Here is a 25,622-nt window from a genome sequence, read left to right on the forward strand (position 1 = left end):
CCCAATCCTTCTCCATCTTCTCCATCCCTAACCCCGCAATTACTTGCAATTGGATATCTCCCTTTCCCTTTCCCCTCCACTGTCCATCTTCAGCATGCAGGGGAGCAAGGAGTACTGTGGGCTCGAAGATTATGGCCTCGTGGGCGACATGCACACCTGTGCCCTGGTCAGTAAGAATGGCAGCATCGACTCCATGTGTTGGCCTGTCTTTGACTCTCCTTCCATCTTCTGTCGCATCCTGGACAAAGGAAAAGGCGGCCATTTTTCCATCACGCCTGGTCGTGGCCTTCAGAATCCCTTAAGTAAACAGCGATATCGGCCCTACACTAACATGCTCGAAACCCGCTGGATCCATGACGAGGGAGTCATCAATATCCTCGACTATTTCCCCATCACCAAGCCCAAGCCGCTTGTGGGAGTTCAAGGACTGCCCGAATGGTGTCACTGCAATCAGCCCCAAAGTGCCGGCCAGACCCTGTCCTGCCATTCGGGATTGATCCGCAAAGCCGAGTGCGTCCGCGGCCAGATGGACATCGAGATCGAACTCTTCCCCGCCTTCAACTATGCTCGCGATACACATACCGCTCAATTGTCACAAGGAGACGGGGTCCACCTGGTGCATTTCCAGACCGCGACCCAACGGCTCCAGGCCAGAATCCTCGTGGACGATGGAGAATTGACCTCGACGGGCACACAGCTGACTCCGGAACTGCAACTGTCGGAGAGAGCCGGCCATCTGGGTCCCGGCTTGGTGGGAACAGTTACCCTAAAGGAAGGCCAATCGATCACCCTCCTCCTCCATGATCAGGAATCCATCACTTCCAATGCATCGGTGCTGACTCCCGAGTTGAAACGAATGGAGCGCACAACTGGAGACTTCTGGTCGGACTGGACAAGCAAATGTACCTTCCGCGGACACTATCGCGAGCAAGTGGAACGAAGTTTGCTGGTGCTCAAGCTGTTGACCTACAAGCCCACGGGCGCCATCGTCGCTGCGCCCACCTTCTCTCTCCCTGAACACATTGGGGGCAGTCGCAATTGGGATTATCGCTACTCATGGGTGCGGGACGCGGCTTTCACTGTCTACGTCTTCCTGAAGAACGGCTATCCGGAAGAGGCGGAATCCTACATCAACTTCATCTTCGATCGCATCTTCCCTCCTCTAACACAATCTGCCAAGCCGGGCGATCCGTTCTTACCCATCATGGTCACTATCCACGGCGAACGAGACATACCCGAGATGGAACTCGATCATCTGGAGGGTTACCGAGGAAGCCGACCGGTGCGCATCGGCAACGGGGCCGCCACGCACGTCCAACTCGATATCTACGGAGAGCTGATGGATAGCATCTATCTGTATAACAAGCATGCCGCAGACATCTCCTACGACCACTGGCTCGCCATCCGTCGCATGGTCGACTTCGTCATCGAAGTCCGTCACCAGCCAGACCAGTCCATCTGGGAAGTCCGGGGCCCTCCCCAGAATTTTGTCTACTCTAAAATCATGTTATGGGTGGCGCTGGACCGTGGGGTTCGACTAGCAGAAAAACGATCCAACCTTCCCTGCCCTGGGCGGGCTCGATGGGTTCAAGAGCGAGATGATCTGTATGATGAGATTATGACCAACGGTTACAACGCCGAGAAGGGCTTCTTCTGCATGAGTTACGAGAATCGAGATGCATTGGACGCAGCGGTTCTCATTGCTCCCCTCGTCTTCTTCATCGCCCCCAATGACCCTCGCCTGTTGAGCACGATACAGAAGATCATGGAACCCCCCGCCCGGGGAGGCTTGAGTGTTGCCAATATGGTGTCGCGGTATGATACGGCTAAGGTTGACGACGGTAAGTAGGACCCGAAGGATGTCCACTCGTTTGCTGGGGTTGGGCTGACAGCTATATTCAGGAGTCGGGGGCAATGAAGGTGCATTCTTGATGGTGACATTCTGGCTGGTCGAAGCTATGATGCGCGTAAGTCCAAGTCTCGCTCACTCATCTCTGTTCCATGCCACGGCTTCAACTAATTTGGCTCGATTGAATATGTAGGCCGCTCGATCTAAAGCATACCTTCCGCACAATCAGTTTTTCAAACAGCTGCAACGGACAGCCACATCACAATTTGACAGCATTCTGTCATTTGCTAACCATCTAGGCATGTTCTCGGAAGAGGTCGCCACCTCGGGAGAACAGATAGGCAACATGCCTCAAGCGTTCAGTCACCTCGCCTGTGTCAGTGCTGCGATGAATCTGGGAGGAGGAGAGAAGTGAAATATTATCCAAGCACGGAGCATAGACTGGATTTTTCTGCTTTGTCGACGTCGTCGGTGACATGCCCCTGCCGGGTGCCCCTAGTACACGCAAGCACGCAATAGATGAAGAGCTAGAAATCCCAATCCCCAGTTGGGTTTATGTTCCCTTGGCGCTTTCCTTACTACCTATGTCTATCACTGACTGTCTCGTGGCTGCATGTCGTCGGTGGCATGGCTATTTACGCCCTCCTTCTTCTGAATGATACAATGGGAACTGTATCAAGGGTGCGGCTCGCTTTGTTATGGTCTCTGAAACTTACCTTGGTTGTATACCTACTCGTCCTGTCTTTGGAGTCTCAAAATTCAGATTTTCAGAGCCAGCGCTCCTACTTGTACAAAGGACTCGGAATGATACCATGCGGAGTCAGGTTTGTAGGTTGTGTAACAACACATTTACGAGGTTTGTCGGACCGATGCACCCCGAAAATGGCGAGAATGTTGTATTCACTGTGAAACTCATCAATGATCCTGCCCACCTCGTATCGCTCGCTATCTTACCATGCAGCAAGTCAGCTATTTGACGATTTGCCGTCTCCACGTGAAAGGACGTTTCTATCCTTGGAGCACTCCAGAAACGTTGCACAACGTGCCTGTTGCTGATTGCTGATGAAACAGGAATATGAGCCGGTCCACATAAAAAGCCATGGCCGCCGATGCAAATCTGACATTGAAGACAGACCAAAGCTCTCATTTCTCCTATCTTAACCACTGGCACATTACCGTCTATCAACTATGGATGGGTTCGATGTCAAGCGAGCTCCCCCAGCCTACCTTGCTGTCAAACCAATTGCAGATCTCTTTGTCCTCGGTATGGGGTTGGGATGGACCATCAACTATATCGGTATGGTCTATGTTTCCTTCCGAGACAAGACATATAGCATGGCAATCATGCCGCTTTGTTGCAATATAGCCTGGGAAATTGTGTATGGACTAGTTTACCCTTCGAAAAGCCTCATCGAGCAGGGAGTATTCCTCATTGGCTTGGCGATCAATCTGGGAATCATATACGCTGCTATCAAGCATTCGCCGAACGAATGGCACCACGCGCCTCTTGTCCAGCGTCACTTACCGCTGATATTCATCGTGACGATTGTGGGGTTTCTGACTGGCCATCTCGCACTCGCAAGCGAGATCGGTCACTCCCTTGCGTACTCTTGGGGTGCGGTCATTTGTCAGCTGTTACTGAGTGTGGGAGGCCTTTGCCAACTGCTCAGTCGGGGCAGTGTTCGCGGCGCTTCATATACGCTGTGGTAAGGGAAGCAATCCCTCCTGTTCTCGAGAGCTAAATACTGACAACGCTAGGCTTTCCCGGTTCCTCGGTTCCAGTTGCACGGTGGTTTTCGCCTCCCTGCGTTGGCGTTACTGGCCACAATCGTTCGCGTGGTTGAATAGTCCTTTGGTTCTGTGGAGCCTAGCAACTTTCCTTATTGTCGATGCCTCGTATGGGATTTGCTATTGGTATGTTCAACGGTGGGAGCAAGCGTGCGCCGCGGATCGCGCTGTCAAGTATAAAAGTGGATGAATGGAGTGTACAATGAATGCAGTGCTTGAACCCGCGTCGACATAGTGTTGAAGAGCTACCATTCTTCATTTTCTATAATAGACCTACGGTCTCACTAGATACATATCCGGTCAGTATGTCACACCTACTCCATGTCATCATATGATCTGTATGGCTATGACAGCAGGGTAGATTCATCATTTCTTATTAGGCCGCCCAGAATAGATATCATTTCTCCAGCTCTTCACGACCTTGGCCGGACGGGCGCAGTCCGTACTAACGCCGGACCAACCCCATGCTAAACAATACAATGATAACTTTACACTAGATTGGTTTGGCGCCATTGTGTCCTCCTGGTTATAAACATCTCGTAGTCCGGAAAATACTATTCTCCGTCGCCACCCGAGTGCGCCATGTGGTGCCATTCGCATATTCATCGTCGAGCCGAGTCTTCCAACCCAAGTTTTACATAGGATAACCAAAGCGCCATGAGTCAATATGAGACCCGACAGGGCGATTCAGGTTAAAGCCAACGAAGACAATAGCAGTGCCTCCGATGATTGCTCAACAATCGTCTCTTCCTGGCGCCAATTAATCCGCACGGATTGAGGATGCTTGATATCGGTACCGGAGCAAAACCGTGGACCATGAAAATGACGATCAGAGCCCTACCCAACCTGGCTGGCTGTGCCGCCAAACGTGGACGTTGGGGTAGACAATGTAAAGGAGGCCTAGGTGGAAAGCAGGCCGTATAACTACCTCCACTATCGATACATGGCAGGATCAATTTGAGACTGGCCGTCGCTGATCCGGCAATGTTATGAGTATCACGAGCCAGATGGCTAATTTGAAGAAGAATCCGCCAACGCGGGGTACTTGGAGAACAGGAGCCTGAAGCCAGATAGCTGGATAGCCTCAATGTTGGAGGAGCTGGTTAAGATTAACACCAAGAGTAGACAACTCCATGTCCAGCGCCCTTCTTCGGATTTGTGCGGCAGGACTTGCCAATATCCAAAGCATATAAATGCAGACTTCCCATCTGACCATGACCAAGGGTACTCGTTTAAGGGAGTATCGCAGTTTCATATAGGTCAAATCCCATCGAAGGTGTCGAGGGCTTTACAGGGTGGCTGTTGATATGAGTTGGGCCAGAAAGCAAGAGGATATCCATGCGTCGAATGCTGGGTTCGAGCCGAGTCATCGCTCAGCACAATCCATCCGATCTTCGATTCTCTGGTCTTGACTGTACAGATCTCCCTCTGACCTTGAAACCGTATTGATTCATCAACAGGGCCGGGCATGCGTTTCAATGTTATCGTGGATCGCAATGACCTCGCCATGGTCAGGGCCCCCCATGCCGTTGCACTGGTTTAGGGGCCGACATCCCTTTCACACACAGCGGCGATTCATATCTCACTGTCACCGTATGGTATCCGAAGCTTTGAACGTGGTTGAGTCTCTGATTGTCCGTTTCGATGCATGTGAAAAAGTATTATCTCGGCAAAGGGGCAGTTGTTGCAAATCCTTCACTCGGCCAATTCGCCTTGGCAGACGATCTGGATGCGTCAGTCTTAGATCGGATTGTTTTCTAGTGCCTTCTATGTGGCTAATATCAGCGCCCTGTACAGATGCGACCGTCCAATTGTATGCTATCCTCATGGCATGGTGGGAATTGTCCGCGAGATTTTAGCCGACTTTTTTTCGAGAAATAGCTCCATCCGCAAATCCACCAATCAAGGAAATTCGATGTTTGCTCCAAGCAGGTGTCCCTCGCCAGGCTGAGAGTGAACCTTGCCCTGTCTTGATTATCTTCGAATGAGGCCGGGCAATCGGAATTGGCTCGGCTCCAATTCGGGGATCCTCGGTAGAGTCTTTCCGCAATATCCGGCGCAAAGGTTCTAGGCACGAGAATGTTGATCGACGCCACGAGTCTGAGCTATACGAGCACCAAGTGTCCTTATTGATGATGGTACAGTCAGATGTCGCCCACAGCCTCGGTAACGCTGCTTTTTAGTAGGGCTCCTGTGTCACCAAGGCAACGTCGTATGAGCCTCTCGGCTAGGAGTATCCCCAGTCGGCCGAATATCATATTGATTCAATGAGGTCCGAAGTGGATCAAAGGCCTCGTCACTGTGCGCAAGCTGTGTCAGATAGAGCTCATTCTCCAACGCGCGTATCTGAGCAGTGAGGCGAGTGATCTCATTCTCTCTCTCCAAATGCGCCTTCATCAGGGCGACATGCTTTTCTTGCAACTTCAGATGATGGCAGGACAATGCTCGAAAGCTTTTCTCGAGCTCTGGTGTGGAGAGATTCGACAGCTTGAATGGCTTGGAGGAATCAATGGTCTGGCGGCTACTGTCAATATAGCATCCCGTTAACGTGGTGATCATGTAGTGGATCCCTTACTATATCAGACTTTCGTTCACATTTCGGGTTCGGACTTCGTCTCGTCGTTTTTGACCTTCTACTCTTCCATCTTGACCGGCTGCCGGAGCCCATCACTTCAGGTTTTGGAAGCTTCGGGCCTGACACTACCTTTACTGGAGACGGTGGTGAGGCAGGTAATGATATGGATAACGGCGAATGCGAATCTGTCTCGAAGCAGGAGCACGCAGGACTGTTGCCGGTATCGCATGCCTAAATAACCGTTGAAACGACAATCTAGGTAATGTTTCTGGCCTGAGTCGCCGGCAGGCACTTACCTGACTGATAGAGTTAGAGAGTTCATGGCATGTTAGCGATGTCTCTGCTGTAGTATCCATATCAAACCCAGCGCAAGCCAAACTGTATCATGTGGTGAATGCTTAAGATCCGGTAGACTGGGCTTATTGATGTGCATGGCTTGACCGGCTCAAGTCCCTGGACTGACCATAAATAAATATATGGGACTGCTATAAGACAGCCCCAGGCTTGCTCTGAGTCATGCACCAAGTTGGGTGAGTCTAGACTGGGAGAATATCGCGCACTGCCCCACAAGGGGAAGACCCTTTCTCATGCGGGTATTGCGGGAGCTGCAAACACTTGATCTTGACAAGGCACTTCCGAGAAGTAAGGGCTAGCAGTGCTTGACATCATTGACATTGACCACTTCTGCATCAGGCTGGTGCTATCTGGTAGCCTGGTAAGTACGGTATCTATATTACGACTCAAATCCAACTCAGCTCCTAGACATCTAAACAGCGTTTAGCACGGCCTCTTTCTGGGTTGAACAAGCATGAGCAGTTGATGTGACCATTGATCTTTCATCGCGTACAGCATTCATCATAAGACGACTCCCACGATTTGGAATTTCTCTGGCTCAGATCGTCTCCTCTATAAGCCCGGCATATCTTATACCGCAGAGCATGCTTTCTGTTCCCTTGGAATGGGAGTATACTCCTTCAAACAACTGTTCTGTGTCGTCTTTCCCGACACGACTAAGGATGATCTTCGTACCTCTCCTGTAGCTGGTGCTGAATAAGGTACTCATCTTGCAAGGGATGATTGTGTGAAGGGATTAAGGGATTGTTGGATCACAGGACTGCGCCTCAAATCCAATACAAGGATGTGAACAGATCCCCATCGACGATCATTCATCACCACCTACCTTATCACCGCCTCGTCATGACTTCGCAAGTCCACCAAACAATTGCAAATTCCCATCCCTTGGAGCCCGCTCATCTCCAAGTTGTCGATTCTCGTTCGGGAGCGAGCTTCACGGTGTCCATTCATCCCGGCAATTACATCCACGCCTCAGATCTCAGCAAGATCAAATCACTAGAACCCACCCAGCATAGCAGTGATGTCGATTTCCATGCGCCGCGGTCACTGCGTATCTAGGATAATGGCTTCGCCAACATCGCATGCATGAAGTCAGGTGTGACCTTTGTGTAAGTGGCCATCTACTGCTCCCTGCGAGCTGTAAACCCATTCTCCGAAATGCCGTGGCCGTGCATCGGCAAGCAAACGAAGATAAGTACTCCGTTGAGCGCAATGTGAAGGCCACGCCAATCTGAAGGGTTGCTTCCTATACACTGCCATGTAAGCTTCTTCAATAATCAAGCATTTGAGGAAGAATCATTCCTGATCTAAAATCAACAAGAAGTACCTCATGGTGGGACAATCGACACTGTCTGCTCAGCGTGGTTCACTCGGACGCACGGTGGCCCTGATCGCTGTTCTCTACCAATGTCACACTCTTTTTACAGAGGGAGACTCCCCCAAAGAGCGATTCATCTTCTCAGCTCACACCATTTTAGTCCCTCTCAGTAACTCTGCAGAGACAGGTTGGAGCTGCGTAAGTTTTCCCGATAGAAGAGTCGAAATAGGAAAAGCAATCCTATCACCAGGCTCCAAGACTGCATGTTGGGGGCCCCTCTTTCTCCTCTCTTATGCGGCAAAATTATCCTAAAGAGGCAGTGTTCTTACCAGCACGTTGCATCATCGAGTTTGAGCGGTCACTCCGTTCTATAAAGTCGGCCGGGTTGCTTCAGTGGATTAAAGATTGTGGATCATAGTTTGCTATGTTGTTGCAGCTACCAAAGTTTCTAACACCCGCCATGTCACCCTCAAAAGCCAAGCCAGTTGTTTTGTCTTCGGGTGCGATTTCATCTCTGCCTCCTGAATCATTCCCCGACCCTTCGCATGGCGAACTCACCTGGCGCACTCTGTTTACTCAACCCAACACTCCCACCACTGATCTTTCGGCCGGAATCGCAGTCTGCCCTCCACACACGGGACATCTCTGTGCCCATCGCCATACTCAAGCCGAGTTATATTATGTTCTGGAAGGTCGAGCGACGGTGACAATCGACGGGCAGCCGCACCAAGTCGATAAGGGCACCGCCGTGTTCATCCCGGGAGATGCGGAGCACTCGGTCATGAATAACAGCAACCAGGAATTTAAGTGGCTCTATGTCTTCCCAGGTGGAAGTTTTGGGGACGTGGTTTACCGCTTCTCCGAAAAGGCCAAGCTGTGATTGACACTCTCTTCCTTATGCTATTTATAGCCCACCACCCGCTTTCGTTTTCGCTGTCGCTCTCGTTCTCGTTTTCGCATTCGAGATCATAGAACTTTTTATCTCAAGTATAATGGTTTTGGTTGCAGGAGTCAACGTCTTTCAAGTCAACAGAGGCAGGAATAGGGGCACATGGATATAGGCAACAGGGAATGGCTTGCTTCCGATTATAATAGATAGCGAGCACGGTGTAATGGGCCGTCCATCTCTTCACACGCTCGTTTTGAAATCCCGATATCTTAGTCCCTCCTTGCCTCTATATTTCCTTGTGTTCGACCTCGATCTTTTACTTTGCACTGAATCATGAGTGAAAATACCAATATCTATGGCTTCCAACCCAGTGTTGGAGCTGCAGTCGTGGCAGCCCTTCTATTCGGAGGCAGCAGTCTGCTGCATTGCTACCAGACCTGGAGACACCGAGGCCGCTTCTTTCTCGTCTTCATCATTGGCGCCATCAGTATGTTGAGAATTGCCTCAGCTAGCAGAGCGTCTCAAAACTAATGTGTTCAAACAGTGATGACTATTGGATATATCACCCGGTGCATATCCGCCGAGTCGCCGTCCCAGCTGGGCCCTTACATCGTGCAATACATCTGCATCCTCCTCCCTCCCTCTCTATATGCCGCCTCGATCTATATGCTGTACGGTCGGATTGTCCTCCTCGTGAGCCAGCCTCAGCTCTCTATCATTGCCCCAACCAAGGTCACCACAGTCTTTGTCTTGGGCGACACTCTCTCATTCCTGACCCAGCTTGGCGGAGGTTCGATGATGTGCTCGGCTTCCACCGAAGAGACCGGTCAGAAAGTCCTGATCGCAGGTCTGATCATTCAACTCCTCTCGTTCGGACTATTCTTTGTTACTGCCATAATCTTCGAAATGCGCTTGCGTAGATTGATGTTGTTTCGCAACCGAACGGCGTGGCGCACACTGCTCTACTTCTGCTTCGTGGCAGCTGCCCTGATCATCCTACGCTGTGTCTATCGAGTGATCGAAGCGACGCAAGGATCAAGAGGGTTTTTGTCCACCCATGAGGCCTATATCTATTGTTTTGACGCGTTACCGATGTTTCTTGTGCAGGGGATATTTCATTTCTGTGCTCCTGGGAAGGCATTGAGGACGGGCGGTGGGAGTGCGAAGGCCAGCTATGAGAATACGGATGAGCTGAACTGAACAGCCATGGTTCCAAAGGTTGAGTACGTGAGATTCACTGGAGCTGTTGTTTTACATTGCTCCAAATGGGTGAAACACATGCCATGCATCGTGAGGCTCGGGGTTGATGGTGGATTCTCGAATCATGATAACAAGACACGCACTCAGCGATACTGAAATCGCAACCTTCTTTCCATTGCTTTCTTCTCATCCCTTAATAAGCTGTATCGGGAGTCTAGTAGACACTTAGGTAGCTCAACCGTTTCACTGTTGAGCATCTCGAACCAAAGGGCGAAGAAGTTGGGATGGTTCTTTTGTATCACGTGATTGTCATCAGGGCTGAGAGGCGTCTTCGTGTCGCTTGGAGTATAGCCCACGTCGCAATCCTACCAACATACATGAAGATTTAAAATCACCTGAGACATAGAGAGGAATCATGGTAGATGGTCCCTGCGAAAGGATATTCCCTTCCGATTGAAAACCACCAGATGCGACCGGGCCTAAGTTGATGGGTTGGAGGTGTTTCACCGCCCACCACCAAGTATATAACTAACCTCGTTCCGCTTACCTTCTCCACTCTTCATCCGCCTTGCTTCTAGGTTATCCATGATAAGTTGGGTTGTCACCGCATCAAGATGTCCCAGCAGCAATACAGACCATCGTCCGATGACGATCATCGGGTTCTCCTGCAGCAGGAGGCTGTACGCCGAGCACAAGCAGGTCAACTGCATTCATCCATGAGAACTCAGCACCAGCTCAGTCAACAGCAGGCAGCGTTGAGAATACGGCAGCAGCAGCAGCAGCAGCTTCGTCAACCGCAACCAAGCTTCGGTATGTCAATGAATGCTGGCTATTACAATGATATTCCCATCACTGTGCCCGTCGATTACACCTGCAGAGGCCCGACTCCAGCTCCATCCACTCCCTTCGACTATGCCTGTCGGAATGGCCCTCTCTCCACTCTCCAGACGCTGCTATATTCAAACCCTCAAACTCTAGCCTTCCTGCATCGAGGACTCACGTACGCTTTGCGGGCTGGAAATCTCGAGACCGCGGGCTATCTTCTGGAGAGCGGAGCCCCGGTCCTTCATCGCACCCCGATCAGCATCTGCGAAGGTCCCGACACCCAGCGCATCCCACTGTTCGAGCTTCTCAGCCAGCATGGATGGACCCCCAACACCCACCGTCCCATCGACAAGGTTTTAATCAATCGGCTGGTCAACAATACACGCCTGCTGCAGTGGTTTCTTGCCCATGGATTCGATCCCGACGACATCGGCCCGGTCATAGGGGCCAAAGGACTCACTCCTCTCGAACTGGCCGCGGCCCGCGGCAATGTCGAAATCGTCCGTCTGCTTCTCGACGCCGGAGCAAATATCCACAACGGCGTCCCGCTGCACCGAGCGGCGGGAAGATACCCTTCGGATTGGAGTCCGTATGTAGCCCACGACCGCGGGACCCAGAGCGAAGAGACCGACCGTGCGCAGCTCCCAGTGATGGAGTTGCTCGTCGAGCGAGGCGCGGATGTCAACGCTGCGGAGGAGACGCAGCACATGACTCAGCGTTATGCGATTGTCTATGCGGCCATGGCCGGGGCAGTCGAGAGGGTGCGGTGGCTGCTGGCGAAGGGCGCAGATCCGGATGCGCGAGGGCCGTTTGGCAGTGCCCGGGAGTATACCCAGAGAGTGGGTTGGGCGAAAATGCTCGAACTGATGGACTGATAGTGCTAAAGATGATCACGAAGGGTCAGAACTTGGCATGTAGGTTGATTGTCAATTCATGTCAGGCGAGGCTCTCCTCATCAGCTGCTTCGGAAGACCAGAGACCCAAGTGCGGTGCCATCACCCAGACCATTGGACGTATATAGCCGATTCCTAGCTTGTCAGACATCTCCCTTTACCTTGGCTCCGCGCATAACCGTGGTTCCTAGACCCGGTGCGATCGCTCCAGGCAATATTGGAGATCGACGTCGTTGGCTTGGCTCAGTAACATATATGAAGAGAAATTCACCATGATCTTAACGACATCGCTTTACACAGAACAATTATCCTAACTCTGTTGGGCGAGAGGGTAGCTGATCTGCTAGGTGAAGAATTCCAGGAACGGGAAACTTCCTCTCCAACAGCCAACTTGTGAACTGTATCTCAACGTCGTCGCCCGAGTATGCGAATTTGCGAGCGGCGTATGTCCCCCGATACGTGAGCGCCAACAGCATGGTCTGGTCGCCGCCACGAGGACAATTTTCTCTGTCGGATATATAGGTTGGGCGATTAACGGTAGTTCCAAGTTTGGCTTATAAATCAATCAGCTCCCAGCGGTCAAAGTCATCTACGTTCATGGGAAGCTGGTTAAAGCTGATGCATAGTTGCTTAAGGCCGTTCGTGGCGCAGGAGGGGCGTTCGGCGTCATCGGTGAACTTAATATATCGGTGCATCGCCTTGATCAAGTAAGTTTCTATCGGTGTGGGTTTGTCTCAGAGCACACTAACAATCCGTAGATACTGGCAGGATCACTCGTGCTCCAGCTCGATGATCTGCCAAGAGACATCCGACAGTACAACACAGGTTATTAGGTCTTATGTGCTCGAGGAATTCGTTCAGTGCTCGCTCTTCAAGAGAGTGTGGTCAACACTCCCCATGGCAAGACTCGTTGTTATGTTCGTGTGGAGGTCTTTTTGATCTGGAAGCTGAGAAAGAATGGGTCAAGCCAACATAATATGCGCTCTTGGTCCGGTGGTACACCACGGAGTCCATCTATCGACTCCTCTCGACTGGCTTGCCGGTGCGGATCGCATGGTACCAGCCCGAACTCGTGGTTGCGTTTGGACAATCAGCATCAGCATTAATCAATTGGAAGAAGAGGTTTTGAATGTGATCTCGGAAGGCCACGTCGTGTTCGACATTACTGGAGAGTCAGATAATTCAGAGAATCGGGATGTCACTTCAGCGTCGAGTCGAGGCATCAGGGGTGAGTTGGCCCATACTGAGCCGGAGAACAGACTGTCGGCTTCGTATATGTCCTCGTCGGCATCGGAAGAGTTGCAGGTGTCCAAAGCATTTGGTGAGGACTGTGCATTCTTGTTACGAGCACTAAGCAGGTATGACCCCCATGGGATATTTGTAGCAGCTACGGCCCGATTCTGATATGTTTGGCTGTGGATTTCCCTGGATATCGTGTTGATCTTTCTTGCATTGAGGTTCTTGCTGAACTCGTAGAGATGGCCAGAATCTCTGAGAAGCACACTAGATTGACTTCTTTATTTGTCTGGTACGTAACTGTAGCGAGTACAGTTCACAAAGGTTGAGCTCATGATTGTGTCACCTGGGGCCTCACGACATATCTCAATATGACGTCTCGTGTCCACGTCTAGATTTTGGTTGTTTCGGCATTTGCCGCCTCAAAATTCTAATTTCAGGAACCGACGGCCCGAAAGCAGGAAATAGTGTTAAATAGTCGTGGTAAAGAAGGTTTTCGCAAGAGGGACTGCCAAGAGTCGGGTGTTTCTTCCGGCTGCTCGAAAATGCTAGAGAAGCTTCCACTGCAACCCATTCGTACGTCATTATTGTTGCATTGTCCATACGATCTCCACGATGACACTATCTCCCATAGCCTTATCGCCTTGGCACATACCAAGTGCCTTGTTCCCTGGCATTCTGCTATGTGCGAATGCTTCTCGGCTGTAATTGCCGTGATATATTAATGGTCCTCGTGTCCAGGCAGTACCCGACACAACGAACGACTTCACGAATCTACAGACACTCAATACAGATTGCCTTGACGATGAGCCTCTGGTACACGGCCAGAACCTTGCGCCCGCGGGCCTTTCGGCCTATACTCGCCGCTCCTACCGTCCGGCTCTTAAGCACCCAGTCACACATTAAACAACCCCTGCCGGAAGGGCAAGCGCGGCAACGGTTTCGGGAGTTTAACCTTGAGGGCAAAGTCTTTGCGGTCACTGGAGGGGGCCGAGGGCTAGGGTTGACCATGGCGGAAGCATTGGTTGAAGCCGGGGGCGAGGGTAAGAACCTCAATTGAACCGCACTTTGTCAGTCAGATTGAAGTGGTCAACAAATGATGATTCATTGCGCCAGTGCACTGCTTGGACCTTCTCGCCGAGCCACATGAGGACTTTCGCGCAGCCCGCGCCCGTGCCAATCCCGATTTTGGTGGCAGCTTGCATTATCAACGCATCGATGTCCGGGATAGACAGGAATCCAACGCGATCATGGCCGACATCGCCTCGCACAAGCAGAGACTAGACGGGGTCATCGTGGCGGCTGGGATCAACCATGTGGCTAATGCGCTGGATTACAGCGACAGCGATATTCAGCGAATCATCGATACCAACTACAAGGGCGTCTTTTACTCGGCCACCGCGGCCGGTCGGCAGATGTTGGAGCACAAGACTCGCGGGTCAATCCTCCTCATTGCGAGTATGAGTGGTCTGATTGCCAATAAGGGCATGAATTCGTCAATCTACAACTCCTCCAAGGCGGCAGTCATTCAGCTCGGTCGCAGTCTGGCGATGGAATGGGCCAAGGTCGATCCGCAAGGTCGAGGGGGGATCCGTGTAAACACCCTGTGTCCAGGACATATTGTCACACCCATGGCACAGATGGTGATTGACCAGGACCCTGCGACGAAAGAAATCTGGGAATCGGAGAACATGATGGGTCGTCTGTCGAAGCCGGAGGAATTCCGTGGCCTGGCATTGCTACTCATGAGCGAGGCCAGCAGCTTTATGACTGGAAGTACCACAGTCTGTGATGGAGGCCACACGGCTTGGTAAGAAAACCGATTCGGTCGGAGTTGAGAGGGTAAAGTGGAGTGATCACGGAGCTTATGCTGTGGGTGACCTTGTAAGTTCCAGTCATGGTGGAGATGTTGTACATAATGATTCATGACCAACATAATCGACACTGTCCTCAGCGTGTTCGCAAGAAGCTGAAGGCAATGCGTACTTTGGTGGGTAACGACTATCGCACGACGGTGTTTAAACCTGTGCCGTGGCCTTAATCATGAGAAGATCACGCCTTAGCCCTGCAAGAGTGTAGTGTAGTTGTTCGTTCCATAGTCACCAGTCCTATGGCTGAGCGAAAATCCAGTCCATCGGAGACAGGTACAGCTGGTTCAAATCAACGCCCATCTCGTGGGCACCGAATAAAGAAGCGTAGTTCAGGGGATCTGTGCGGGTAGAAGCCAGCAATTCCGGCTCGTAAGCGGCAACGCCTTGACCCACGGACCCAATGTTGGCAGGCATGTTGGCAGGCATGGGGAGCGGACCGTTATCCGTGGCTAAAGCACTGGTAGCATTGCCATTTGTTGGATCTTTGTCGGCTTCCCGGGGGAAAGAGGCTTGCATCTGTAGGATCCTGCGGCGAACGTCCACCACCATCTGCGGTGGCTGCAGCGGTTGGTCGGGGGATGCGGTCTCTCGCGCTTCCCAAGCTTGAAGAACGAGGCGGGAGAAGACGACAAAGATTGGTGACTCACTCCGCATGCTACTCATCTTCCGTGCTTCATAATTGTCGCCCATTGCTTCCCAGACTGAGTCTGCTCGTTTCCCTGGGCGCTTCCGCAGATCTTGAAGAATATGTACGTAGGCCGGTAAGGGAAAATACATGAGCAAGAACCACCGATATCCCACAGTAAGTGAGGACGCCATTAGCCTCGTATCGGACTGAATGATAGAAAGAGCCTGGTTCAAAGCCCAGTCCAGCCCCGTTTCTGTCGGCTCGGTCGTGGCTTTCGCCCGTTGAGTATAATAGTCCAGCAAGTGACTCTTCGCCAATGATCCCCGTGCCGTCCACAGGGTCATGTACTGCAGAGGGTTGTCGAGGCTGCAGGAGTTGAGGAACTTCTGCTCTATGCTATGCTCAAACCTGCTCAGATCGCTCGCATTCTGTGATCTATCCACCAGTCGATGAAGGAGTGGATTAGTAAGATCCAAATGAAAGGAGCTATGGCGGATAAAGTCGGTAACCTCGCTTCGGACTACGGTGAAGATTGCCTCGGTCGGTCTGTCGTGCCCTGCGGGCAATTTCTTCATCTCGGGCCGGAGATCAAAGTCATGGATGTTGACCGGCGGCTGGCAGTCCCAGGTGGGGTCTAAGGGCGCTGCTCTGTAGTCAAATATCTCGCAAATACGACTGTCAAACATGATCAGCGACCACCACAGTCGGCGGCGCATCTCTCCTTCCAATGCCAGACAGCGAGCGTTGGCCGGTTCTCGGTGTAGGCCCATGCGATGAGCAATGCGAATAGCGATGGCTAACATGGAAGACAAAGTACGAGGGTCAGCCTCCTCACGTATAGAGACCTTTTGACACTTAGTAAAGCATACTATAGAACTTCTATGATGGACCGACCAGGTAGAGAAGCAACGCGGTTAGGCTGTCGCGATCGGCTGCGCGAAATATGTCACAACCTCGGAGCGCCTGCTGGCAGGCCACTTGATATGTAGCTAGTTGCTCCTTGCGAGACGCGCCGAATGCTCTCTGACAGGCGTCGTCACTCAAACTCAGCAAAGCCATACAGTAGATGCTAAACATCAGGGCCTCCAGTGCGGGGGGAACCTGGGCTATATCGGCTGCGGCATCGATGATCCGTGACTGTAAAGTGGGTGTATGGGTGATCTTGAGCAACGGGTCGACATTATCGAGATAGATTTGCCACAGGCGAAATATTTGAGCCTGGTCCGGATGTATAGCTGCGAGATCGATATTGGTCTTCGCATGACCAAACAAAAGATAATCACCTGGTTCGCTCTGATACATCTGATTCCAGGCAGTGGTGATGACCGCCTGGCTCACATCCTGACCAAGGCCACGATCGGCTGCCTCCTCCTCATCCTCCGGATCACTGGCATCCGGCGCCTGTATGACATATCAGTTCAGTGGACCCCGCCTGGATAATCGCGATTGGCATTACCCTTTGATTCATGGCGTGCCACAGATTTCTGTCCGAATCTCAGCCAGCTGCGTCGGAAGGTCATTCTTGGTCTTATAGCCACTTACACAGCTTTACGCTTCGTCTTCGTCTTCACTGATGGGTCAGAGACGGCATCTGGAGGCGGCTGTTCCAGCTCGGATCTGTGCGAGGTTGGCTCACTGCCACCGGGCGAGGTTGGGTCATCATCAGGCGGAGGATGAAGGGGCTGGAATGGGATGTGGTTGTGGCGCAACAGATCTTCATAGTGGCGGAGGCGCTCCAGCAGATCGCGCTCAGCAAAGCGTCGACGACGCTGGCGCGTAGCCAGTACACAGTCAGCGCCAGCGCGGAGGCAGTTTCCACAAGGCGATTTGCGATCGCATTTGATCTTGCGTTGCTGACAAAGCACGCAGGACAGAATTCGCTGTGGCTTGGCAGCGGGGCGTGAATCTCCGGGGGTGGACATCATATCAAAGCATTCTAAAGGGGGTGGGATGTTGTGGATGAAGGGAGAGTCAGTCAGTCAGAGAAAGAGAGAAGAGGGGGCGGAGATTAGGAGATGCGGTGGCTGCCTCAGGCATTACCCAGGCTTCCCCCCTCGGGCTTACAAATCCCCGAGTTTGTCTTGATGCGGCGATCATCACCATCTGGGTCAGATGCCATGCAGCAAGAATACCAAGCTGATCCTGTGTGGCGGCGTCTGACTCACCTAGAAAACTCACAATCTCTCGACGTTCACATGGCATCGCCACAGGCATTCGGGATCCAATCCTGCTTCTTGGGATTACGTGGCCAGGCTTGAAACCTGGGGAGTTATTGGGAATCGGGATAGGGCTGATTGCAAAGTGTGGCTGAGGTGACGGGCAGTCTCGGCCCAAAATTCCGCTTTAGGCAGCGAAAGCCTGCAGTGGCCCGGAAATGAGTCATCTCCGAGACTCGGGATATACGAATCTCATCTTAACTCCGAGCAGCAGCAGCAGCAGCAGCAGAAGTGGCGAGTGAACGGCTCCAGGTTGACAACAAGTGTTACGACGACAAGATCGCAGTGGCGAACTCTATCAAAACATCCAGCGTGGTTGTCTGGACTGCTTACTATATAAAGATGTAGAAGCCGCCGGTTGTTGTGGCTATCTTCAGCTCTAACTCTTAAGTACTTGCAAATCTCCATTCATCTCATTACTTTTTTTCCTCTACTATCTACCTGCTTCTCATTATACGTCCCACAAATCAGCATGGCTTCTATACGCCAACTCAACCAAGCTGCTCCTTTCTGGGACTTCGTCTCCAACATGGAAGAACACGGCTTCGCTCACCCATTTTTCTCCCATCACCCCGAGCACAACCATAATACCACCGATAGCGAAGAGCAGTGGCCCGGTCGCAGAGGCCGCCACGGACGCCATGGCCCTCACCACCGCCGTCATCGCGAACACACTCCGGAAGACGACGAAGAAACAATCCACGAAGAGGAGCTGGAGGAGTCATCCTCGGACAGTTCCGATGAAGAACACGACGAGCCGCGTGATCCCAAGCCGCAGCACGACCGCAAAGGTCACGGAAGGCGCGGTGGTTTCCACGGTCGAGGACGCGGTGATTCTGGGCGTCGCCGCCTTAGTCCGGGCCCTGGTCCAAGAGGTTTCGGTCCCCGAGGCGGTCCTGGTCCCTTCTTCGGGCATGGAGGTCCTGGCGGTCGTGAAGGTCCTCACGGCTGTGGAGGCGCTTGGGGTGGATTTGGAGGTCACCACGGCTTTGGCCCTCGTGGAGGCTTCGGCTTTCCTGACGACTTCGATCTCCATAACGGCTCCGGTCTTCACCGAGGTCACCACCACGGGTTTGGTGCTCGTGGTGGTCATGGGCCGCACCCGTACTGGGGAGGCCGCAAGCACATGCGCGGATTCAAGCATGGCAGACGATGCGGCCCTCCCCCTCCCCCTCCTGGTTTCGGTCCATGGGGTCGATTTGGCTTCCAAGACAATAAGCACACCGAGTTCCAGCCCGAAGTTGATGTCTACGACACTGCCGATGCGTTTCTCATTCACGCCTCGCTGCCCGGTGCCAAGAAGGACGCCGTCGAAGTCAAGTGGGATCCGCGCAAGTTCGAGCTCAGCATTTCAGGTGTCATTGAACGTTCCGGAGACGAAGAATTGCTGAAGGCACTGGCGCTGGACGAGCGCCGGGTTGGTGCCTTTGACCGCAAAGTGCGCCTGGGTAGTGTTGCCCACCCGGTCGAGCTTAATGCCAATGAGATCGCGGCGGAGATGGAAAATGGGGTTCTTAGTGTCCGGTTGCCCAAGGTGAAACCGGACGTGGTGGTGGTCACCAAGGTTGATATCCAGTAAACAGGGCTCACTTGCTGGTTACTAGGACGGTGAAGTACTTTTGGGATTCTTGACATTCTTCTAGCTTTAGTGTGTATCTCTTGTTCAATGTAGATTGCTTTAATCCCAATTATGATGGTCTCTAAACAGTTTTAGAATAGGTTGTAGTACGTAAACTAGACGAATATCATCTTCTAATGCAGACCTGAGATAGTATAGCCTCCTGCGCAAGCATATGTCTGATGTTGAATTTGACGAGTGTGAAGATTCCCTCGTATTGGATACTTGTTGGAGTAGACGAAATAAGCATGGCGCCAAGCGCCCAACATTGAGACAGCCCGTATCGAAGGTTCGATTGGAGATTGCACTTGATGCGCTTAATGTCGATACGACCAAGTCAGAGTCTCTGATTCGCTCCTTCGGTAGACATCATGCATGGCAAATCCTGGTCATCTTGACGTACACCACAAGACAATTTAGTCTCGTCGGTTCGCCAGGTTAGAAGTCGGAGTCGGAGGAGTCGGCGTAGGAGGCTCGTATCGTGCAAATGATCGCCACGTGCAGATTACCTGGCATGGCAAGATCAGATCTCGTCTTGGCGACCAGCCCAGAAAGGAAGGTGTATTCCAGTGAGCCCTCTGCAACACGAGGTAATAAAGTGTAATTTACTTTAAATTGTCCTCGTCCGGCTCCGACCATTCGGGAAGTATGATAGAGTGAATCAAATGCATTTTCGGTAGGAATCCGACCTGCTAACTGTACTCCCTAACCCTTCAGGGTAAGCTTCACGGTGGCCGATGGCGCAAGCACAATCACATGGGTCCTTCCTTCGTGATTCAAAACGCGAGATAGGGCTTCTCGACCCGTTTCTGCAGGTAGAGACACCGGTGCTGCAGCCGGTGTCCCGCTTAGTCTATAATCGGATTAGGGGAAGGAGGACCCTGGTCATGCAGGGACAGCAAAGCGGACGGACTTTCGCCTCCAGATTCATCCAAGTGCCGGCAATCACACACGAGAACGTGTTCGTCGGTTTGGATCATTGGTGCAGCCACCACCTGCAGTCGGGATTTGGGGAACGCAAACAGGGGCGAACCCTTCATAATGCCGCACGCTTGGCGGAGTCAGGCTAGAATCGCCGTTAGATTGATAGCAAATGCCCCCGCATCCACCCTGATCTCGTATACGGGATATCAGATGGGGAAAGTAAGGCAGAAGAATTTTGCTAGCCAGCCATTAGACGCAACGGCGAGGGACATGACATCCCGCCGGGGCAAAGTGGTTAGGGAAGCGATCCATCATGAAGACAGTATGGAGACCATATTCCGAAAGAGGGCATTTTAGTGCAGTTGACACGGGCTTGTCTGCCAAAGTGGCCCTCCAGGGTCCATTATCAATCTATTTGGGAGGGAATGATTGGGTGAAAACAAGGGATACTCGGATATAGTGGGGAACGGGCGCGGCGCGAATTCCTTCGGGCGGTCGGTTGTCAGCGCCAAGCCTGACCAGTCAGGATCCCATAATCAATCCATAATGCACTGCTAATAGCCTCCATAGCCCTAATCTGGCCGGGCCATACGGTAGACTAGCCAGTACTCCTCTCCAGGCTGCGGCCAAGACATCTGCGATACGAGATCCCGTCGCTTCTAGACGAGTTGCTGCTTGACAATCATGACCCAATGCTGAGCATACACTTCCATCTTGGGTGACTGGTGACTATCGGCTTCTACATGGTGAATTCTCGACTATAAAGAGGTGCTCGTCGCCCAGGTCAACAGAGAATCATCAAGAGACTCATCAATCCGAGTATCCCATCAGCCAAGTTCAAGCCATTTCAGCAGCACTTCCTCATCGCCAAAATGCGTCTTAGCAACATCCTCGCAGCCTTGACTCTTGGAGTCTCCTCTGTTCAGGCGTGGAACCGCATCGACAAGGACAATGCGGTAAGTCTGAATCAGGACTCCTCCTGAAGATGAGAGACTGATCATGGAAAAGGCCCTTCTCGTGATTGACCACCAGGTCGGTCTGACCCAGTTGGTGCGCGACTACAGCACCAACGACTTCCGCAACAACATCCTGGCCCACGCTGCCATCGGCAAGGCTTTCAACCTCCCCACCGTGTTGACCTCCTCCTCCGACGCTGGCCCCAACGGTCTTCTCCTCAAGGAGATCACCGACATGCACCCCAATGCCACTTTCGTTCGCCGTCAGGGTGAGGTCAACGCCTGGGACAACGCTGAGTTCCGGGCTGCCGTCAAGGCCACTGGCAAGAAGCAGCTGATCATTGGCGGTATTGTCACTGAAGTTTGTAAGTCCCCTAATATCAATGAGAAGGAGCCCACCCGACAATTGCAATGAAAGCTTGAGGCTAATGATGCAGGTACTGCTTTCTTGGCGCTGTCCCTGATTGACGAGGGATACGAGGTGTATGCCAACACCGAGGCTAGCGGTACCTTTGATGCCAAGTTGGCCATCGACGCCAACCGTCGCATGGAGAAGGCTGGTGTCACTCTGATGGGCATCTTCGGTATCATCTGCGACCTCATGCGCGACTGGCGCCACACCCCTGGCTTGAACGAGCTCCTCCCTTGGCTCGACCAGTAAGTTTCGGTTCTTGTCAACTTTGAATCTTTGGTGCTAACAGCCCCATAGGTACCAGTTCGCTTACGGTCTGGTTGCTCGTCACCACGCCGGTGCCATCGTCAACGGTACCCTGGCTGCTGTTGAGGAGACCCTCATCTAAGCTCTTCACGCGCCAGGTGAGCGCGCCAGGATCTCTGGCCCCTCGGGCTAGAAAGGAGACGGGTCTGGCTGCTGTCGCGGGTGCCAACCATTCTCCCAGTCAAGATAAGCCCTGTACCTGGTTCTAGCGGTCTTGGTCGCAGTGTGGGACAATCCAAACTATAGTACAAGTTTAGTAATAGACAATCAAGTGACTGATGAGAGTCTCGAATTCGTTCAGTCGTGCTAGTAATTTTTCAATTCCGGTCACCAAAATAAACAGAGACTAGCCTAAAGCACTATTCCCGCCCTACGCTCCACTCAGGTGCTCCATACTCTTATGATAATGTTTCCGCCCCAGAATGCTCTTTAGCACCAATGAATAATCTTCATCCCACCCATGAGTAACAAGAAGACGTTTCTAAGTGTAGACCATCAGCTTCAAATAAAGCTGCGCTCCGAATTGTGGAATTCGGAAGCTCAGGATGCCTGAAGACTGTGTGGCCGAGTACCGAGCATGATTTCTATCGGATCGCCTCCCATAACCTTACCTCTCATTGGAGAAGCAAGTAAGGGTGCCCAGCAGAGTAACGTACAATTCTTGTTGGTCTTTCTTAAAGGTTCAAGGTTCCTACCTGGCATTTCAACCAATATGCAGAGAATATGACTTATATAAGTCCGTTATCTCCGCTATCGCCGATCTCACTGTCTCCCTGGGGCTTACTGTCTCCGCCCATGGCAATTGATTTTCATTTTTGCCAACTTCTTTGCTCCATCAACGAATACATCGTTATAATCATGCGCTGGGAGTTTGTTGACGAGAACTCCGCCATCTCGACCACAACCAGGAAGCGCATCCGTAGCCATGTGGCTCGGGGCAAGAACGCTGGGAGAACCTGCAGACGGCCACCTAGATTGTCCAGCGTCGGTGATAAACCCAGTAGCTTCCAAGTGCCTATCATTATCGCCAATGCTCATGCAGTCGCTGTGGATCGGGATCGAGATCTTGCCTGCCACCTTGAAAGGCCGATCACGAACGGGTTGATATTTCCCGTGGAGCTAGCACCACAGACTAGGATCATTGCAGAGAAGGGTAGGCTTGATCTAGAGCCGAGAGTAGCCTTGCAGCATAATATTCATTCTAACCCTAATAGTGCTCGACTTTCTTCGTGATCTACGCGGTGCTCCCGAGCTGTTTCACATCGTTGAGGAACCAAATGCTCCTCTTATTTGGGTCCAATACATGTTCCTAGACGAAGCATGTACGTGTCCCTATGTTACAGTGACGCTAAGATAATAACGTTTATTATTGGATAGACCTCCATTCGGTCCTAGCCACATCGTTTACCCTCATACCCGGCTTGGTATCGGAGAAGGACAAAGCCGCGGAAACGCTGCGCCATTTATCGCGTACCCTCCGTCTCATCAATGACCGACTGTCAGGCGTCAATGCTACCTCGGATGATACTATAGCCGCAGTCGTTGGGATGGTGCATTACGAGCGACACCAGGGCCAATTTGGGCGGGCTCTCGTCCACACGCGGGGACTGCGGCAGTTGGCGGATTTGCGAGGCGGGGTTCGTGGACTGAGCAGTGAGCTGTCGATGAAGATATTCCTGTAAGGGCCGTGCAAGCTTCATCGGTTCTCTTTACTAATTGTCATATATAGGTGTGACTTGGAATGCTCGTTCCAGCTGGGCTGCGATACTTTATTCTCGGCTGAAGACGTTGATGCTATGAGTATGGAAACGGCCCGCAACGACCTGGGGTCTCGTATAGCAATAGGCTGGGCTTGCTCTCAACATATAGATCCTTATCTATTGATACTATTCCGACACGGACTGGGTTTTGCACTCAGCTACAATGACATTGGGGCCGGCCGAAGAGCAAGGCTTTCATATACGGCTTACTACGATATGATTCTATCCTTTGGCTATCGACTGATGCAGGTCAATCCTCTGCAACAACGACAACCGCGCATTGCTAGCCATCTTGACGAAGTCATCCACCTCGGCTTGATAGCTTTTCTCTGCGCTTTCATTCGACGACTGGATCAAGAAATAGCTGATAACCAACTGCTTGCGAAATTACTTCGATCTGTCGCAGACAAAATAGAGGCTGGGAGTGAAGCAGAAGAAGCCTTGCTATGGGCACTATTCGTCAGCACAGCATCTGTCTTCAGAAAAAATGTCCCTGGATGGCTTGCCTCTAAAGCTCGGGCTCTCATACAAAGCCTCGGGCTTCGCACCTGGAGCCATACCCTATGCTTAATTAGCAAGTATCCCTGGGTCAATGCTCTCCACGACAAACCAGCCCAGCTCTTCTGGCTCACCATCGCTCCGTTCTACGGCAGTTCAGGCGAAATGACAGATGAGATGGGAGACGTGATACATTGACAATAATATTTGAAACGAGGGTGCATCGAGACTAATAAATAACACCTCCACTAAAGCATTATCAGGAAGATGAAGATGAAACATACTACAAACTCCTACCACACGCTCAGACATCTAGCAAATCGGCGATACACCCTGGCTGGATTGACTCTACTTTCTTCGCAAGGGCATTCCAGAGCCGCTCCTGCATTGCCTTTCCTTTTTCGTCGGTCACCCAGCTAGGAACATCAATCCTATTAAGTTTTAGCACGGGCGCGTTTCGCGTGAACCAACCGAGACACTTACTCGCCCATCTCACAAGAATGGAGAAGACATCCATGGGTCTCGTCTCCCGCCACCGCACCGTGCAAAAGCGTACGACTGCCATCCTCAGCGGTTCTCCCATACAGCGTATGCAAGTCAGTAAGCTCTGCTTTGTAGTCCGCCGGGGCATTGCGAATCAGCTCCGTCTTGCAAAGGCCCGGGCAGACGAGGTTGAAGACCACTCCGGTGCGCTCGACCGGCAGCAAAGTTGCGAGGTGCTTCAATGCCAGAATCTCCATCAGCTTCGACAGAGCATAACTGAGTCAACTGCATTAGCTCTTCCTTCTCCTCTACCAAGCAGCCAAACTCACCTGTTGAACTGCAGCTTCTCATCCTGCTCGATGCCCACCAACGGGTCCTCCGCAATCGCCATCCAGTCATCCTGCGCCATAAACCCCAACCGACTCGTAACGACCACCACCCTCGCCAACCCCCCAATCCTCTTCGCGCTCTCTCTCATCTTCTTGGCTAGCAACACCGCCAAGAGAAGCGTACTCAGCACATTCACCGTAACAGACAGAAGATGACCCTCCGCCCGCACAGGACCCATCATCGCCACCGCCGCATTCTCAACCAAGGCATCGATGCGCTCCAGCTCCTCGTCCGCCCGCCGCGCAAAGGCCTGGACAGAGTCGAAGCTCGCGAGGTCGAGGTGCCAGACCTCCGCCACCCCCGTGCGACCGGTGGCCTCCTCGATGGCAGCTTGAGCGGCGGCTCCGGACTCCAGATTGCGCACCGCAAGGATGACTTTGTCGGCACAGAGGGCGACAAAGTGCTTGGCGGCTTCGAAGCCGAGGCCCGTGTTGGCGCCGGTGATGATGTAGGTTTTGCCCGCGGAGGTCTCGGGGGTCGCGAGGAGGGGAAGGTTACGACGCTGGGTCGAGATCATTTCGTATTCGGACATGGTGATTTGAGTGTAGTGAGGATCTGCTGTGATCAAGGTTCTTTTTGTTCACTGTTGTTGTTCCGATGCGTGGGTTGATGGAGGGAGGGCTACTGATGGCT

General features: G+C 52.2%; 12 protein-coding genes across 12 annotated transcripts; 9 read left to right on the plus strand and 3 right to left on the minus strand.

Annotated features, from left to right (window-relative positions):
- Positions 1-94: 94 nt before the first annotated feature.
- Positions 95-2,264, plus strand: BO97DRAFT_344325 (glycoside hydrolase family 15 protein; the record flags this gene model as incomplete). The annotated part of the gene is made up of 3 exons (XM_025691730.1): positions 95-1,841; positions 1,903-1,967; positions 2,043-2,264. 3 exons carry the CDS (start codon positions 95-97, stop codon positions 2,262-2,264), a joined length of 2,034 nt encoding a protein of 677 aa, XP_025551738.1.
- A 773-nt stretch (positions 2,265-3,037) lies between these two features.
- Positions 3,038-4,483, plus strand: BO97DRAFT_451130 (uncharacterized protein; the record flags this gene model as incomplete). Its single annotated transcript, XM_025698961.1, has 3 exons — positions 3,038-3,555; positions 3,608-3,787; positions 3,926-4,483. 3 exons carry the CDS (start codon positions 3,038-3,040, stop codon positions 3,996-3,998), a joined length of 771 nt encoding a protein of 256 aa, XP_025551739.1. The 3' UTR covers positions 3,999-4,483.
- A 1,181-nt stretch (positions 4,484-5,664) lies between these two features.
- Positions 5,665-6,706, minus strand: BO97DRAFT_51027 (uncharacterized protein). The gene is made up of 3 exons (XM_025700869.1): positions 6,509-6,706; positions 6,213-6,443; positions 5,665-6,151 (listed from the first exon to the last, which is right to left on the minus strand). Exons 1-3 carry the CDS (start codon positions 6,566-6,568, stop codon positions 5,834-5,836), a joined length of 609 nt encoding a protein of 202 aa, XP_025551740.1. The 5' UTR covers positions 6,569-6,706; the 3' UTR covers positions 5,665-5,833.
- Positions 6,707-7,896: 1,190 nt separating this feature from the next.
- On the plus strand, positions 7,897-8,764 carry BO97DRAFT_413955 (RmlC-like cupin; the record flags this gene model as incomplete). The annotated part of the gene is made up of 2 exons (XM_025696320.1): positions 7,897-8,082; positions 8,321-8,764. 2 exons carry the CDS (start codon positions 7,897-7,899, stop codon positions 8,762-8,764), a joined length of 630 nt encoding a protein of 209 aa, XP_025551741.1.
- A 342-nt stretch (positions 8,765-9,106) lies between these two features.
- Positions 9,107-9,973, plus strand: BO97DRAFT_424222 (RTA1 domain-containing protein; the record flags this gene model as incomplete). Its single annotated transcript, XM_025696952.1, has 2 exons — positions 9,107-9,260; positions 9,318-9,973. The coding sequence occupies 2 exons, from the start codon at positions 9,107-9,109 to the stop codon at positions 9,971-9,973; spliced, it is 810 nt and encodes a 269-aa protein (XP_025551742.1).
- A 498-nt stretch (positions 9,974-10,471) lies between these two features.
- BO97DRAFT_405244 (ankyrin repeat domain-containing protein) lies at positions 10,472-11,776 on the plus strand. The gene has a single exon (XM_025695145.1). The coding sequence runs from the start codon at positions 10,588-10,590 to the stop codon at positions 11,671-11,673; it is 1,086 nt and encodes a 361-aa protein (XP_025551743.1). The 5' UTR covers positions 10,472-10,587; the 3' UTR covers positions 11,674-11,776.
- A 2,250-nt stretch (positions 11,777-14,026) lies between these two features.
- On the plus strand, positions 14,027-14,836 carry BO97DRAFT_405246 (short-chain dehydrogenase). The gene has a single exon (XM_025695146.1). It carries the CDS (start codon positions 14,178-14,180, stop codon positions 14,739-14,741), a length of 564 nt encoding a protein of 187 aa, XP_025551744.1. The 5' UTR covers positions 14,027-14,177; the 3' UTR covers positions 14,742-14,836.
- A 199-nt stretch (positions 14,837-15,035) lies between these two features.
- BO97DRAFT_344127 (Zn(II)2Cys6 transcription factor) lies at positions 15,036-17,348 on the minus strand (the record flags this gene model as incomplete). The annotated part of the gene is made up of 3 exons (XM_025691722.1): positions 15,036-16,271; positions 16,321-16,794; positions 16,971-17,348. The coding sequence occupies 3 exons, from the start codon at positions 17,346-17,348 to the stop codon at positions 15,036-15,038; spliced, it is 2,088 nt and encodes a 695-aa protein (XP_025551745.1).
- Positions 17,349-18,025: 677 nt separating this feature from the next.
- BO97DRAFT_405248 (Hsp20/alpha crystallin family protein) lies at positions 18,026-19,358 on the plus strand. Its single transcript, XM_025695147.1, has one exon. The coding sequence runs from the start codon at positions 18,115-18,117 to the stop codon at positions 19,219-19,221; it is 1,107 nt and encodes a 368-aa protein (XP_025551746.1). The 5' UTR covers positions 18,026-18,114; the 3' UTR covers positions 19,222-19,358.
- Positions 19,359-21,035: 1,677 nt separating this feature from the next.
- On the plus strand, positions 21,036-22,116 carry BO97DRAFT_451136 (putative isochorismatase family hydrolase). The gene is made up of 4 exons (XM_025698962.1): positions 21,036-21,140; positions 21,193-21,505; positions 21,578-21,797; positions 21,850-22,116. The coding sequence occupies exons 1-4, from the start codon at positions 21,057-21,059 to the stop codon at positions 21,938-21,940; spliced, it is 708 nt and encodes a 235-aa protein (XP_025551747.1). The 5' UTR covers positions 21,036-21,056; the 3' UTR covers positions 21,941-22,116.
- Positions 22,117-22,707: 591 nt separating this feature from the next.
- Positions 22,708-24,333, plus strand: BO97DRAFT_451140 (uncharacterized protein). The gene is made up of 4 exons (XM_025698963.1): positions 22,708-23,011; positions 23,073-23,180; positions 23,236-23,536; positions 23,588-24,333. The coding sequence occupies exons 1-4, from the start codon at positions 22,717-22,719 to the stop codon at positions 24,312-24,314; spliced, it is 1,431 nt and encodes a 476-aa protein (XP_025551748.1). The 5' UTR covers positions 22,708-22,716; the 3' UTR covers positions 24,315-24,333.
- An 87-nt stretch (positions 24,334-24,420) lies between these two features.
- On the minus strand, positions 24,421-25,525 carry BO97DRAFT_451147 (NAD(P)-binding protein; the record flags this gene model as incomplete). Its single annotated transcript, XM_025698964.1, has 3 exons — positions 24,929-25,525; positions 24,600-24,875; positions 24,421-24,547 (listed from the first exon to the last, which is right to left on the minus strand). The coding sequence occupies exons 1-3, from the start codon at positions 25,519-25,521 to the stop codon at positions 24,421-24,423; spliced, it is 996 nt and encodes a 331-aa protein (XP_025551749.1). The 5' UTR covers positions 25,522-25,525.
- Between the last annotated feature and the right edge of the window lie 97 nt (positions 25,526-25,622).

Source organism: Aspergillus homomorphus, assembly GCF_003184865.1.
Source record: "Aspergillus homomorphus CBS 101889 unplaced genomic scaffold BO97scaffold_16, whole genome shotgun sequence".
NCBI classification, from domain to species: domain Eukaryota; kingdom Fungi; phylum Ascomycota; class Eurotiomycetes; order Eurotiales; family Aspergillaceae; genus Aspergillus; species Aspergillus homomorphus.

Bases quoted from the DNA above. Each gene is read 5' to 3' on its own strand.
- BO97DRAFT_51027 (XM_025700869.1), bottom strand. From the start codon at position 6,568: ATGGATACTACAGCAGAGACATCGCTAACATGCCATGAACTCTCTAAC. The intron at 6,444-6,508 runs GTAAGTGCCTGC...ACGGTTATTTAG, and splicing joins TCTCTAACTCTATCAGTCAG to GCATGCGATACCGGCAACAG. The intron at 6,152-6,212 runs GTAAGGGATCCA...AGTAGCCGCCAG, and splicing joins GTGAACGAAAGTCTGATATA to ACCATTGATTCCTCCAAGCC.
- BO97DRAFT_405244 (XM_025695145.1), top strand. From the start codon at position 10,588: ATGTCCCAGCAGCAATACAGACCATCGTCCGATGACGATCATCGGGTT.
- BO97DRAFT_405246 (XM_025695146.1), top strand. From the start codon at position 14,178: ATGGCCGACATCGCCTCGCACAAGCAGAGACTAGACGGGGTCATCGTG.
- BO97DRAFT_405248 (XM_025695147.1), top strand. From the start codon at position 18,115: ATGGCTTCTATACGCCAACTCAACCAAGCTGCTCCTTTCTGGGACTTC.
- BO97DRAFT_451136 (XM_025698962.1), top strand. From the start codon at position 21,057: ATGCGTCTTAGCAACATCCTCGCAGCCTTGACTCTTGGAGTCTCCTCT. The intron at 21,141-21,192 runs GTAAGTCTGAAT...ATCATGGAAAAG, and splicing joins GCATCGACAAGGACAATGCG to GCCCTTCTCGTGATTGACCA. The intron at 21,506-21,577 runs GTAAGTCCCCTA...CTAATGATGCAG, and splicing joins CGGTATTGTCACTGAAGTTT to GTACTGCTTTCTTGGCGCTG.
- BO97DRAFT_451140 (XM_025698963.1), top strand. From the start codon at position 22,717: ATGCGCTGGGAGTTTGTTGACGAGAACTCCGCCATCTCGACCACAACC. The intron at 23,012-23,072 runs GTAGGCTTGATC...TAACCCTAATAG, and splicing joins TAGGATCATTGCAGAGAAGG to TGCTCGACTTTCTTCGTGAT. The intron at 23,537-23,587 runs GTAAGGGCCGTG...TGTCATATATAG, and splicing joins CTGTCGATGAAGATATTCCT to GTGTGACTTGGAATGCTCGT.